The sequence below is a fragment of the Nematostella vectensis genome, chromosome 3 (assembly GCF_932526225.1).
Source record: "Nematostella vectensis chromosome 3, jaNemVect1.1, whole genome shotgun sequence".
Lineage (NCBI taxonomy): Eukaryota > Metazoa > Cnidaria > Anthozoa > Actiniaria > Edwardsiidae > Nematostella > Nematostella vectensis.
The window spans coordinates 1,975,678-1,988,474 of NC_064036.1; the positions used below are offsets into that span (position 1 = coordinate 1,975,678).

Here is a 12,797-nt window from a genome sequence, read left to right on the forward strand (position 1 = left end):
TGAAAACGGGCAACGCCTGTTGGAACTTTGTTCTCTCCACCATCTTTGCATCACAAATACCTTCTTTAATGTAAAGCTACGACACAGGCTGTCATGGATGCACCCTAGATCTAAGCACTGGCATCAGCTGGACCTAATTATCACTAGACGGAGTCAACTAAATAACGTTCGTATTACAAGATCTTACCATAGTGCTGACTGTGACACCGACCATGCTCTAGTTTGCTCTAAGATCCAGTCACGCCCTAAAAAACTGCACCGTGCTCGTAATGCTGCCAAAGCTCGTATCAATGCGGCTGCCACTACAATCCCACAGAAGATTCTTACCTTCCAAGAACTCCTTGAATCCAAGTTAGAGAACTATCAAGAGCTTAGGACTGAAGACCACTGGAGACATGTCAAGGATGTGACCTATGAGGCAGCGATGCTTGCCTTCGGTAAATCGGACCGCAGGAGCGAGGATTGGTTCGGCGCCAATATAGCACACTTGCAACCCCTGATCGAAGCGAAGCGACTTGCCTTACAGAACTTCAAGCTTAATCCAACCTCACAATCTCTCGAAGCTCTACGTGAAGCTAGAAGGCATGCAAAAGAAGAGTGTAAAAAATGCGCCAACAATTACTGGTCGAATCTTTGTGCTAGGATTCAGTCTGCTGCTGACACTGGCAACGTCAAGGGCATGTTTGATGGTATAAAGAGGGCAATTGGACCAACACAAATAAAGCTTGCTCCGTTAAAGTCGTCATCTGGAGAGATCATCACGGAAAAGTCCAAATTGTTGGAGTGCTGGGTCGAACACTACAGCGATCTCTACGGCACTGCAAGTTTCATTTCTCCCTCTGCAATCAACCATATTGAAAGACTTCCAACTCTGTCCGAGCTGGATGCAATGCCCACCAAAGTCGAACTCCGTGAAGCCATCAAAGTAATATCTTCTGGCAAGGCCCCTGGGCAAGATGGCATCCCAGCAGAGATCTTCAAATGTGGCGGAGACAAGCTCCTCGATTCTCTCTTCAAACTCCTTTGCAAGTGCTGGGAGCTGGGATCCGTCCCTCAGGATTTCAGAGATTGCTCCATTACCAACCTCTACAAGAACAAGGGGGACAGAAGTGATCGGAATAACTACCGCGGCATCTCACTTTTGTGTATTGCTGGTAAGCTATTCGCTCGAGTGGCTTTGAACCGTTTGCAGAAACTTGCTGAAAGGGTGTACCCTGAATCGCAATGTGGCTTCCGCTCGAATCGCTCAACAGTTGACATGATATTCTCCCTGAGGCAGCTTCAGGAAAAATGCCGCGAACAGCAAAGACCCCTCTTTGTCGCCTTTATCGATCTAACCAAGGCTTTTGACTCAGTCAGCAGAGACGGTATGTTTCACATCCTACCTTTAGTCGGCTGTCCTCCGAAGCTCCTTAACTTTATAAAGTCATTCCACGATGGGACCCGTGGCACTGTTAAGTGTGAGAGCAACTCGTCCGAGGCATTCGACATAAACATCGGCGTTAAACAAGGATGTGTATTGGCACCAACCCTCTTCAACATCTTCTTCTCCGTCCTTCTGAGACATGCATTTGGCTCTGCTGATGAAGGCATCCTTCTACGTACTCGCTCAGACGGGAAACTATTCAATCCAGCGAGACTACGTGCTAAGACCAAAGTCCGCAAGTGCACGATACGCGATCTTCTCTTCGCTGACGATGCTGCTTTGGTTGCACACAGTGAGAGTGAGCTACAGTCCCTTTTGGACCGTTTCTCGAACGCTTGTGCGGACTTCAGTCTTGCAATCAGCCTTAAGAAGACGAAAGTGATGCACCTAGGCTCTGAAATTGCGCCTACTTTTACCATCAACGACTTCACCCTAGATGTTGTTCCTCAGTTTACCTACCTTGGCTCCACCACCTCCGCCAACGGATGCCTCGATGTCGAACTCGGCAAAAGAATCGGTAAAGCAGTGACAACAATGACAAAGCTTTCCTCTCGAGTGTGGGAAAACAAGAAACTTACCATTTCGACGAAGATCACCGTATATCGCGCCTGCATTTTGAGTACTCTCCTATACGGAAGCGAATCTTGGACCACCTACGCGCGGCAGGAGAAGCGATTAAATACCTTCCATATGCGATGTCTTCGCCGCATCCTCGGTATCCATTGGTCGGATAAAGTTACGAATAACGAGGTCCTCGAAAGATCAGGTTTACCGACGCTTTTTACCCTACTTCGTCAACGCAGGTTGAGGTGGCTAGGCCACGTTTGTCGAATGGAAAATGGCCGTATTCCCAAAGATCTTCTTTACGGCGAACTTGCACACGGATCAAGACCTGTAGGACGCCCGAAGCTCCGCTTCAAGGACTCATGCAAGCGTGATATGCTCGCAATCGGCCTCGACGTGGACAACTGGGAGAAGCTTGCCGAGGATCGCAGCAGATGGAGGTCTGAATGTGCTGCCGCACTCAACTCAGGGGAGTTAGAGCTGAAAAGAGAGGCCGAAGAGAGAAGGCAGAGGAGAAAGGCATCTGAAATTCGAACTGGATCAAACCCATCTCCGACGTCTGTCCTCGTTTGTCGTTCATGTGGTCGCACATGTGCTTCGCGCATTGGGCTTTTTAGTCATGGAAAGAAATGCCAACGTTCATCGCGCTGATGTCATGGACACTGACTGTCCGAAGACTGCCTACTAATTGTGTCAGATAATAGAGCTGTAAGGCTTCACTGTCCACACCGTTTAGCCATGGCAAATATCTGTTATTGCCTGGTTATAAAACTCATTTGCCCTCATCGCAGCCTTGGGTCAAGCAATGCGCTAGCCACAGTGTCAAAAGAAAGCGTGCAATAAGACAAACAGCCTGTACTATCACTAATATGTAATTACACCTACTATCACTAAGTTGATATTCGTGACAGAAGCTTCGATCTAGGCCTTCGGTAAAACTAATGATTCCTTTCAAAGAGGTTTTTTTAATAACTGGATATTAGGGCGAGGTATTAGGCAACGGATGGCCCATTAATGAGCGGCCCCTGCCGTTTCCTTTTCAAAATATTTTTCATATAACAAAAACTGCCACAATGTCAGGATGATCATATTAAGGCGGCCTCGTTAGTGCATCACGTTCTAGATGTGTGCTCGAGCTAGAGATATAGATGGCTTCTAGGAAAATATGCCAGTGAGCCCAAAATAAAAATAAGATGTGCTATTCTTGTGGAAATAAACATTGAAAACAAGGGAAACGGAGTTAATTTTATCATCCACAACTCACCTCTGTTGAACTTCAAAACGTTGAAGTCAAAACACAGGCTGAAATAGAAAAATACATTTTGGTTACAAAACGTTCTGAATTGTGCAGTCTTTTTGGTCGAAATAAAAATAATCGTATATTGTCGATTTAAAAAAATGGATAATTTCCCTTGTGCATCATGTTAATATCCTGTGCAGCATACGTGGCGTCATGCGTCTTATTAAATTTCTACCTCTTGATATAGGTATATTAACACCGCATTTTAAGTTGTTCGATACTATTGTTAGTAAGTTGCGTATGCGTCGCGTGAGATTTGCGCGCCAGTTACGCAGGAAATACGTAAAATGTCGCAGATTCAACTCCCGATATAAAATAAACTCACTCTAGAACGTGTTACATCTCAGGGATCTTAGGGCTCGAAATAATAGGAATGCGAGAGAGCCAAAACGATCACAAGCAATTACAAGAAGTCAGAAGTGTTTTGTTCGAGTACTTAAGCTTTAGATCGGTCACATATACAATTGCAGCATAATGGACTGCATGGTGCCGCGAAACGTCTAGGCGCCACTGTCAAGTGCTTGTTCCTCTAACGGGTCCATCGCAAGCCGCTGTGGCAATGAATGCCGCCTTTTCTAGTTCATACTATAAGATAATCGAATGCGTAAAAGGTGTTAAGAAAAACAACAGGTTATATGTAAGACCGATTAAATTTACAAGTCGAATTAAATGTTAGCCCCTGGAGATAGCATATTGCACCGACAACTCATGGGGCAATCAAGCGGACTAGTTTATCGAGACTCAAGAAACGTGTCTCAAGGCATATCTCTGAAGAAAAATTTTTTGTCTACTCTAGCCTAAAGACCAGCCTATTTTTGTAGTGACATTTATCCCTGAATTTGATCTCTATTCATAGAGCGAGGTATGTAGGTTTGCATAAAACAAAACTATTGTCCACATTTCGCTCCCGTGGTTGTTTCTATGTTACGTTGTAATGCCTCCAGAAATAACTGGGTCTGGTAATGTCGCTTCGTCGCTTGATTCGTCGCTGGGTCTCTGGACGGCTGATGTTGGCTTTGGACAGCTGCTTTGAGCGCTAATCGCCTGCCTAACGATGTTGAGGAATGGGCTGTATGGCGGTAACGTTTTTATTTCCGTGTTTGGGCCTGGATTTACTGGCTTATGGTGCGCTGGTACACCGCCGTAAATAAAAATGACGATTTCGTCGGGGTCAAGATTCAACCGTGTTTGTACGTTGAATCGTTGTGCATTCATTCGCCGGACAGTGGGGGGGGGGGGGGATGGGGGGGGGGGGGCGGGGCACAAGTACATGATCATTACGGACCTGGGGGTCGTTTCTCAAAAGGTCCGATAAACCCGGAAAGTCACCCGGTAAGCCCCCGATAAATTTCATGGGTGTTTCTCAAAACTCCCGTTATTGTCGGGCCCGGAAAAAATCCCGGTAACTCGCCCGGTAACATACGGGAGCTCAAGAGCTCCAGTTAACTTACCGGGAATTACTTTTAATGCTATAATTGATACCCAAAACGATATTTTTCTTTAATATTTTCAGCTGAATTTATAGATCAACTATTCATCTAGAATTGGCCAAGTTGAACTATCCAATTTGGTGCTTTTTCCGATTAAATCTCGAGTTTTTTCAAGTTTTGGAAATCATCACTTGAGGAAACCATATCACTGCCCGGGAAGAAGTGGGCCAATCACGGCTAACATCATTTTATGGGATTCCCTACCAGCCAATCAGGTTTCTTTTCTGTCAAATGATTTGACATTTAGCTGTCACCGTGCGCCTAAAAAAATGTAAACAACTTTGCGAAGGTTATTGGAAGTTTGCTACAAAATGATACTTTATCTAATTGTTCTTTGTCTTTTTTTCGAAAAGTGCCGATGCCACAGCAGTGTCTGAGGTACCAGTTGTCTACAGACATCGACAAATCTACGATTTTCATTGATATTCAATAATTATTTAGCCAATCTATTCATTAACTCTGAAAATTATAATTTGCTTATCGGGAACCCGTAAACAACCGGGACGCTACCTCAAGCTTTGAGAAACGCTCTTTCTCGCCCGGAAAAGTATCCCGAAAACTCTCCCGGTACCCTAACGGGTCCGGTAATTACCGGGAGTTTTGAGAAACGACCCCCTGCCCCGATGATAGAGGAGTTGAAGATTAGATCGTTTGGCGAAATAGCCAAAGTGACTGTGATACATTTCTTTCTTTTTGATAACAGACTTGGCGGTACGCTCTCTCCCCTCTTCTAGCTCTTTCCTGTGTTCGAGGGGAATACGGTTTTCTTTGCGGCATGTCTCATACAAACGTTTTCTTTTTTTCTGTAGGAAGCGAGTGTGTATATAACTATATTTTTTAAGCTTTTATATACCCTTCACAAAAAGTGTTGTTTGTTTGTCTTTTTTTGTTGAAAAGAATTTATAGTTCTATAAATGCTCTGAATTTTAGGAGCCCTCTGTTTAAACAAAAGAGAAAACAGTAACTCTAATGAAATTTTATTTTTCCTTGTTGTTTGTTTAAATCGGATAAATGGTTGTCAAACCACATTGATGAATGTTACATTGATGAACATAATTGTCTGAAAAGGCTTGTTGAATGTCTTTGTTTATGCTTAAAGCACTAATAAATTTTCTATTTTTTATAACTGATTGTCAATAAACGCTACTGATTATCCAAACGTGTAATGAATTTTCAATTACATGCAAAAGAATGTTCGTTCCATTCGAATGAATGCCCAATTGCGTTGTTGATTGTATATCCGTTGATGCTATCGAACGTTCGCGCATATTCAATTATTGTTTGAAAGTCGAGTCACGCTAAGGATGTTTCGTGCGATTTTGATGAACGTACAATACACGTTAACGATACAACGTTTGCACAAATGAATGTCCCTTCCCCATTATGGAACAGCAAATGGCGTAATTCACGAAATCAACATCAATTCAATACATTGTTTTTCTTCCGCTTGAATTTGATAGAATAGTTGACAAATAGTCGAGTGCATATATTCATCAGAGGTCTAAGACTGCTGGATGTCTAAATGTCATACGATTCTAAACTAAAATGCCGAAGTTCGTGCTCCAAGTTGACGGCGTTAGGCGTCAGTGCAAAATGCAAGCAGCCCGTTTCTTGGTCTGCGCCTCCTTATTTACCATAACCACTCCAAACCCAAACTCCACCACAGGCCAAGTAAAACTCAAGGTGCTTATTCCTTGGGATCAAGGAATAACCGGTCAAAAATGGCCGGTAGGAAAACGAATAGGCTCTGCTATAAACATCGCCATAGACACGGTAGCAGCTACAAGGCTCCCCCAAGGCTCCACGAATGGAAGGATAGTAAATGTGAAATGCAAGCTTCACTTGTAGCGATGGTTTATCTATGGAGTGAAAGTCCCTCAGTGGATGGCTTCATTGGCGCCGATGCTCTGTTGGTTGTGTCCCTGGAGGCTTTCTTGCAGCACACTGGAATATACCCATGGTGTCATACGGGTGCATTGAGAAAAGTTTAAGCAACAAGAATAGCTATCCCACATTTGTGAGAACAATGGGTCTCTTTGAGGCGTACAGCGGGAGGTTTTTCGTTCGGATTTTTAAGCATTTCGGTTGGCGCAGAGTTGGGATTTTTGCTACTTCAGATGAGATATGGTCCCAAGCGGCTGGCTCTATTAAGGAAAAGTAGTTGGATTGACAAAATATTATATTCATCAAGTATAAGCAATTGCAATATTGTCCTTGCTTTCTCCTTGTAATATTCATCAATGACGAGGGAAGAAATGATAGTGTGCTGAATTTCGCGAAGAATGTCGTCAATAAGTTCAAAGATAAGGGATGATAGTCAGACAGTCAAGAGGTTTCAAAGTTTTAGTTTACTTAGCTCGGTTTTTGGCAAATACTTCTCGACCAAATTAACACCCTTTGCGTGTCCCTGCTTTGTTTCGCAGCTCTGTTTACATGGCTCTTTTTATCTTATTCATCCCATTAACTTCTGTTCATTTTCAATGAGCTCGTGTAAATAGTGCTCTTTGAAATCTTAGACAGACATAATTACATTGACTGTGTATCAGATACAGCAATCTCATAATATATAAAGGGCTGCCCTATATGATACAAAAGCTACGGCAATCTTAGAAAGCTATGGCTTGCGCCGTTGTTAACAAATTGACCGTGATAACAATCGCGCTCTTGTTTTTCTCTCCGACCTACAATTTTACCGTCCGTGATATCAAAATAGGCGTAGTAGCATCAGAAAGTTACGAATCACCAGTTAACATCGCCATATGTGAAATCAAATCACTAGGACTACTCCCGCAACACGACGTCACATACGATTTGAAGTCCGGTGGTTGTGATATGGGTGGAACCCTAAGAGCGATGGTTGATCTATATGATGCGTCGCCTCGAGTGGACGCCTTCATTGGCCCCGGATGCTCCGTAGGCTGTATCCCTGGCGGTCTGATAGCTGCGCACTGGAATATACCCATGGTTTCACACGGGTGCAGCGAGGAAGGACTAAGCAACAAGATAAGCTATTCCACATTTGCGAGAATTGTAGATCCCTTTGAAGCGAACAGCGGAAAGTTTTTCGTTCGACTTTTCAAGTATTTTGGTTGGCGCAGGGTTGGTATTTTTGCGTCTACTGAGAAAGTGTGGTCCCAGGCGGCAGGCTCCATCAAGAAAGAGCTGGAGAATCGCGAGAATGGGCTTTTAGTGACATACTTCCAGACTTTCACCCCGATAGTCACAACCAGAGGAGATATCAAACGCATGTTAGAGGCGGCGAGAGAGAAAGCGTTTGGTGAGTGACAAAATACACAGCGTCATACGGCATACTCTTGAATGTAAAATTGCCATTTCCCGGGTGATAGGTGCGGGGTACTTTTGTTAGCGTGTGATAACTTCTGTATTCGTGATGGCATTATTAAAATAACTCTACCTCTAGCGCGCTTTAGCTATTGATTGTTAAAATAAGCTCTTCTTTAAAATCCATGCTAAAAATAACAAAATATTCTTTTATGCGCGCGCACCTTAAAGGCTTGATCGACAGCCGTTTCTATAGGGAAACGGAATAGGGCGGAGGATCGTATGACCGCGAAACACGACGTCGGTTGAAGGAAACCTGGGCCAGGCGCGAACCAATCATAACGTTACTTTATGTTACAGATTCTGGTTCGTAAATGGTAAAATTGACATGTATTTGAACAAACATTTGCATATAATACAAACTATAAATAATACAACAAAAAAGCACGGCGCATGTCTGTTGCACTAGACACAATCTTCAGGGCATCTCTACTTCCATTTAAAGTTAGATTAAAGACGATAGTGGGGTGAGCTCTAGCCTGGAATGCCACTCAAATAGGTAGGCTCGTCAGACCCTAAGAGGTTTCGCCTTTTCAGTTTACACAACTCGACGTTTAGACAAATACTGCAGGAGAAAATCATCACCTGTAGCATGTTTCGGCTTTGTTCGTCACATGTGTTTACATGGATCCTTCCATTTTCTATTTCAACTCATTCGCTTTTGTTTGCTTTAAAAGAAAGCTAACAGCATTTGCTCAAGGCCACGACAGCTATAATTACACGGCTGGAGAATATATAAATAACGATAAACTGCAATTATACCATATAAAGAGAGAAAGAGTACGGGTGAAAAGGCGTACAAGTGATAGTTATTGGTCACACATCGCACAAGTTTAGTGATACCCCCTCGAGAGCTCTAGGGCAAAATGGGACATCACAAGCATAATAAGAGATGCAACCTGCAGGCATTTTCAGCTGCTATGGGTTTAGCTGGTGCTTATGAATTGACCGTAATGTCGATTATAGCGCTCTCTGTTTTCCCTTCGCTCGCCTTCGTTGCTCGTGACATCAAAATGGGCGTCCTTATTCCATCTAGGATACTAAACCGAACGGGATCGGCCGTTAATATTGCCATAGATGAGGCCATAACGCGAGGGTTACTTCGACAACACAACATCACTTACGCTTGGAAGAATAGTGCTTGTGATATGGGGGCGACTTTACGAGCGATGACCGATCTATATAGCATAACCCCACGAGTAGACGTGTTTATTGGGCCCTCTTGTTCGGTCGGATGTACACCTGGAGGTTTTTTAGCCGCACACTGGGACCTTCCCATGGTATCGTACGCCTGCACGGAACAGAGTCTCAGTGACAAGGACGAGTACCCAACGTTCATTAGGACTATGGGTCTATTTGAGGCTTATAGCAGTAAGCTATTACTTTTAATATTCAAGCATTTCGGATGGAAAAGACTTGCTATTATTACATCGACCGAGACTGTTTGGTCTCAAGCGGCAGGAGTGATCAAAGAGGATTTCGAGTCATACCGTGATCAAGGTTTTCAAGTATCCTATTTTCAAACGTTTACACCTTCCTCGATCAGTAATAAGCAGTTGAAAAATATTCTTAAATCGGCCGCCAAGGAATCATTCGGTGAGTTGATAAGTATTTATTTAAAATCTCCTCTTCACTAAGCGCCAAAGTATAGGTACCTTTTTACTTTAATTATAAGCGATTTTCTCAACCGCAAATCAATTTCAAATGGTATCCCGAGTTTTTTTCCATTGCTCTTTATCTAATATTTCCTTGTCCTTTATTTATATTTTCATCAAATTAAGCATTTTCATTATACTCGCGATAAACAACCGGAATAAAAACAATATTTTCTACGATTAAATTAAGCATGTAGAATTAGACCGAATAAACTAACCAAAAAAACACACACACACAATGGTTTAAGTCATGATAATATCCTACGCACTCAAAAAAGTCTAATTGCGTTAAATTGAGCGCTGTCACTTATTATGAGTGGTTCAATCCGCCAGACGGTTTCCCGGAGACTGATTCATTTAATATATTCATGGACTAATCCTGTCGAATCAATTCCGAAACAATTATATCAACACAAATAAAACTGATTAATGTTTGGTATAAAAAATTGTAGTTCTGAATTATTTTGCAGTTCCCATTTGTCAGTAGCCCGATGCCGGTCGCGCAAATTTTGTTAGTGTCAGTTTTACTTCAAGGCTCGTTTTGCCTGGAAAAGGCAATCAAACTTGGTGTTTTGATCGGATGGAATGGGACCTGGCCGATAGGTCCACGTATTGGTTCTGCGGTGAACATAGCCATCGATACGATCGGCTCTAGGGATCTACTTCCAGGCTACAACTGGACGTATGAGTGGAAAGATAGCGAGTGCAAAATGGGCGCCACGCTAACCGCCATGTCCGACTTCTGGGTTTCTTCACCTCGCGTTCACGCGTTCATCGGCGCTGGTTGTTCAGTTGGTTGTGTCCCTGGTGGACTTTTAGCCGCTCATTGGAACATGCCAATGGTTTCATATGCGTGCAGTGACAACAGCCTGTTAAACAGAGCGAGATACCCAACTTTCGCGAGGACGATTAGCAGTTACTCGTACTCCACATATCTGATCAAAGCTCTTCTAGGTCATTTCTCGTGGGATAGAATCGCGATGGTTATTAGCACGGAGTCCATATGGACGCAAATCGCCGGGTTTATTAAAGATGCACTCGATTCGAATCCGGATAAGCAGCGTTTTCAAGTCTCGTATTTTCAAACGTTTACTCCGAATGTGACAAGGGACGGTCAGATACGGACGATTCTCACATCTGCAAGCAAGAAAGCTCACGGTATGTTTGAGCTCTCGATACCATTTTGAGGATACGCATTTACTTTTCACTCGTTTGGCGAGAATCCAAGTCGCTTCCAAATTAGCCGCCCCTTTTTTCCTTATCACAATTCTGATGACTTTTTTTCGTCTTTTTTCATTTTGTATAAACTATATAGAATTAAGTTTTGCACAAGACAGGTGTCTTTTCGATCTATATCTTTCAACTTTTTTTTCTGCCAAGATGTATTTGCATTGGCCTAATAACATTTCACAAGAATTACATTCAGTTCCCTGTTAGTAATTAAATGAAAAAATAAAATAAAACACAACATAGTTGAAAGAGGCAAGTGTTAATCCTACAAGAAATACAACCCACGTGAGTTGTAAAAGATCATAAAAACTGAGCACCGTAGAAAAACATGATTTATCACTTTATTTTGGCAGAGTCGTAAAGAACTGACGAACGCAAAAGAAATGATATCCAACACTATCCTTGTTCTGCAAACTTACAGACTACACTTGCCAATAATAGCGCTACTAATCAAGTACGAATATCGCATTCTTTAATATCCGTACAACCTAAAACGATTTTTCCATACCCTTAATCGAGATCTCGAATTTAATTTTTCATTTTTTTTGTGTGGTTTAATTTCTTAAGAATGAAAAAGTGTTTTTATACAGTCTTTTTTAAAAATCGTGTTAATAGGATTTAGTCGCAACACCTTTTGTAGAAATAAGGCTTCTTTTTTATAGAAGTGAAAACTATTCTAGGACCCCAAAGAACGCCAAGCTATATTAGCTACATTTAGCTGTTTAATAGCCAACGATCAGATAGTATTCCTTTTTTCAGACAACGCTAAAACTATAAATTGTTTGTACTGCCAGACTGAAAATGTTTCCTTTGCAAAACAAAACGTTTACCATAAATTACAGAGCTGTAATTAAAGCAACCAATCAATTTTTTTCTACCGGATGTCATTATTACCTCGAACCTTAAGCAGTTAAGCATACTTACGTTAATATATTTCACGCAGGAAAACATTTAAAAAATGTATAATGTATTATAGAACCTACGCATATATAAAATATGTTCTAATAATACAGCAAATTGTGTTAACCAAGGTTAGCATAACCGTATAAACCAGGATTATTAACAGCCCTGATTTCCCTAATATGAGCAAAAGCGAAAGATCCTAACGTAAAATTTCCTTATTCTAATAGCAGTACAATCGAACGATTGATTGACAACAATGATGGTTACCAGCATCTGCTTATCGGTTCTATAAGATGGTCTAGAATTAGAACACGGAAAGGAGTCTAGCACATAGGCCACATAGGGTCACTAGTTTCCGGGCCACAGTTGAACCCGACAATCAAATATCTAAACTGAATCTTTATTGTCATTGGCTTAGTGTTCTTTTAACCCACCAAAATCATAAAGATTTATATTCATAAAGTTTCATGCAGATAAATTATATGGATTCAATATATGAATTGTATAGATTCGACCCTTAGGGCTAGGACAAACGCCGTTCTACTCATGTATCGCCCGAACTGCAAATGTATGCAAACATGCATGAAACAATCAACTTAGTTCATTTGCACGCATTAATATTTTGAACGGTACGTGAAAGAACAGCGCCTAAGGCTGGTTCTCACTAGGACGCAAGCGCAAATGGACGCGCAACACAAGTGAGAATCGACCAAACACAAGCGCAACACAAGGAAGAATCGGCCAAACACAAGCGCAACACAAGTGAGAATCAGCCAAACACAAAGCAAGCGCAAGAAAATAAAGCACTTACGCGAGCGTTTCCGATTGGGTTCTAGTGAGAATCGGAAAGTTGCGTTGCGCTTACGTCCATGTGAGAACCAGCCTTT

At 42.2% G+C, this 12,797-nt stretch overlaps 1 protein-coding gene across 5 annotated transcripts in view; it reads left to right on the top strand.

Annotated features, from left to right (window-relative positions):
- LOC5516962 (atrial natriuretic peptide receptor 1) overlaps positions 1-12,797 on the top strand; it is a 29,778-nt gene that overhangs the window by 2,456 nt on the left and 14,525 nt on the right. Inside the window, exons 1-2 of one of the 5 annotated variants that reach the window (XM_048724935.1) lie at positions 9,584-9,718; positions 10,248-10,935. The exons of 1 other annotated variant lie outside the window; for it this stretch is intronic. In XM_048724935.1, coding sequence (XP_048580892.1) covers positions 10,269-10,935 — 667 coding nt within the window. In that variant the 5' untranslated portion in view covers positions 9,584-9,718; positions 10,248-10,268. Of the gene's footprint in view, positions 1-5,885; positions 8,058-8,320; positions 10,936-12,797 lie in introns of those variants that run through there. 3 more of the 5 variants (XM_048724936.1, XM_048724932.1, XM_048724934.1) reach the window with 3 other exon arrangements.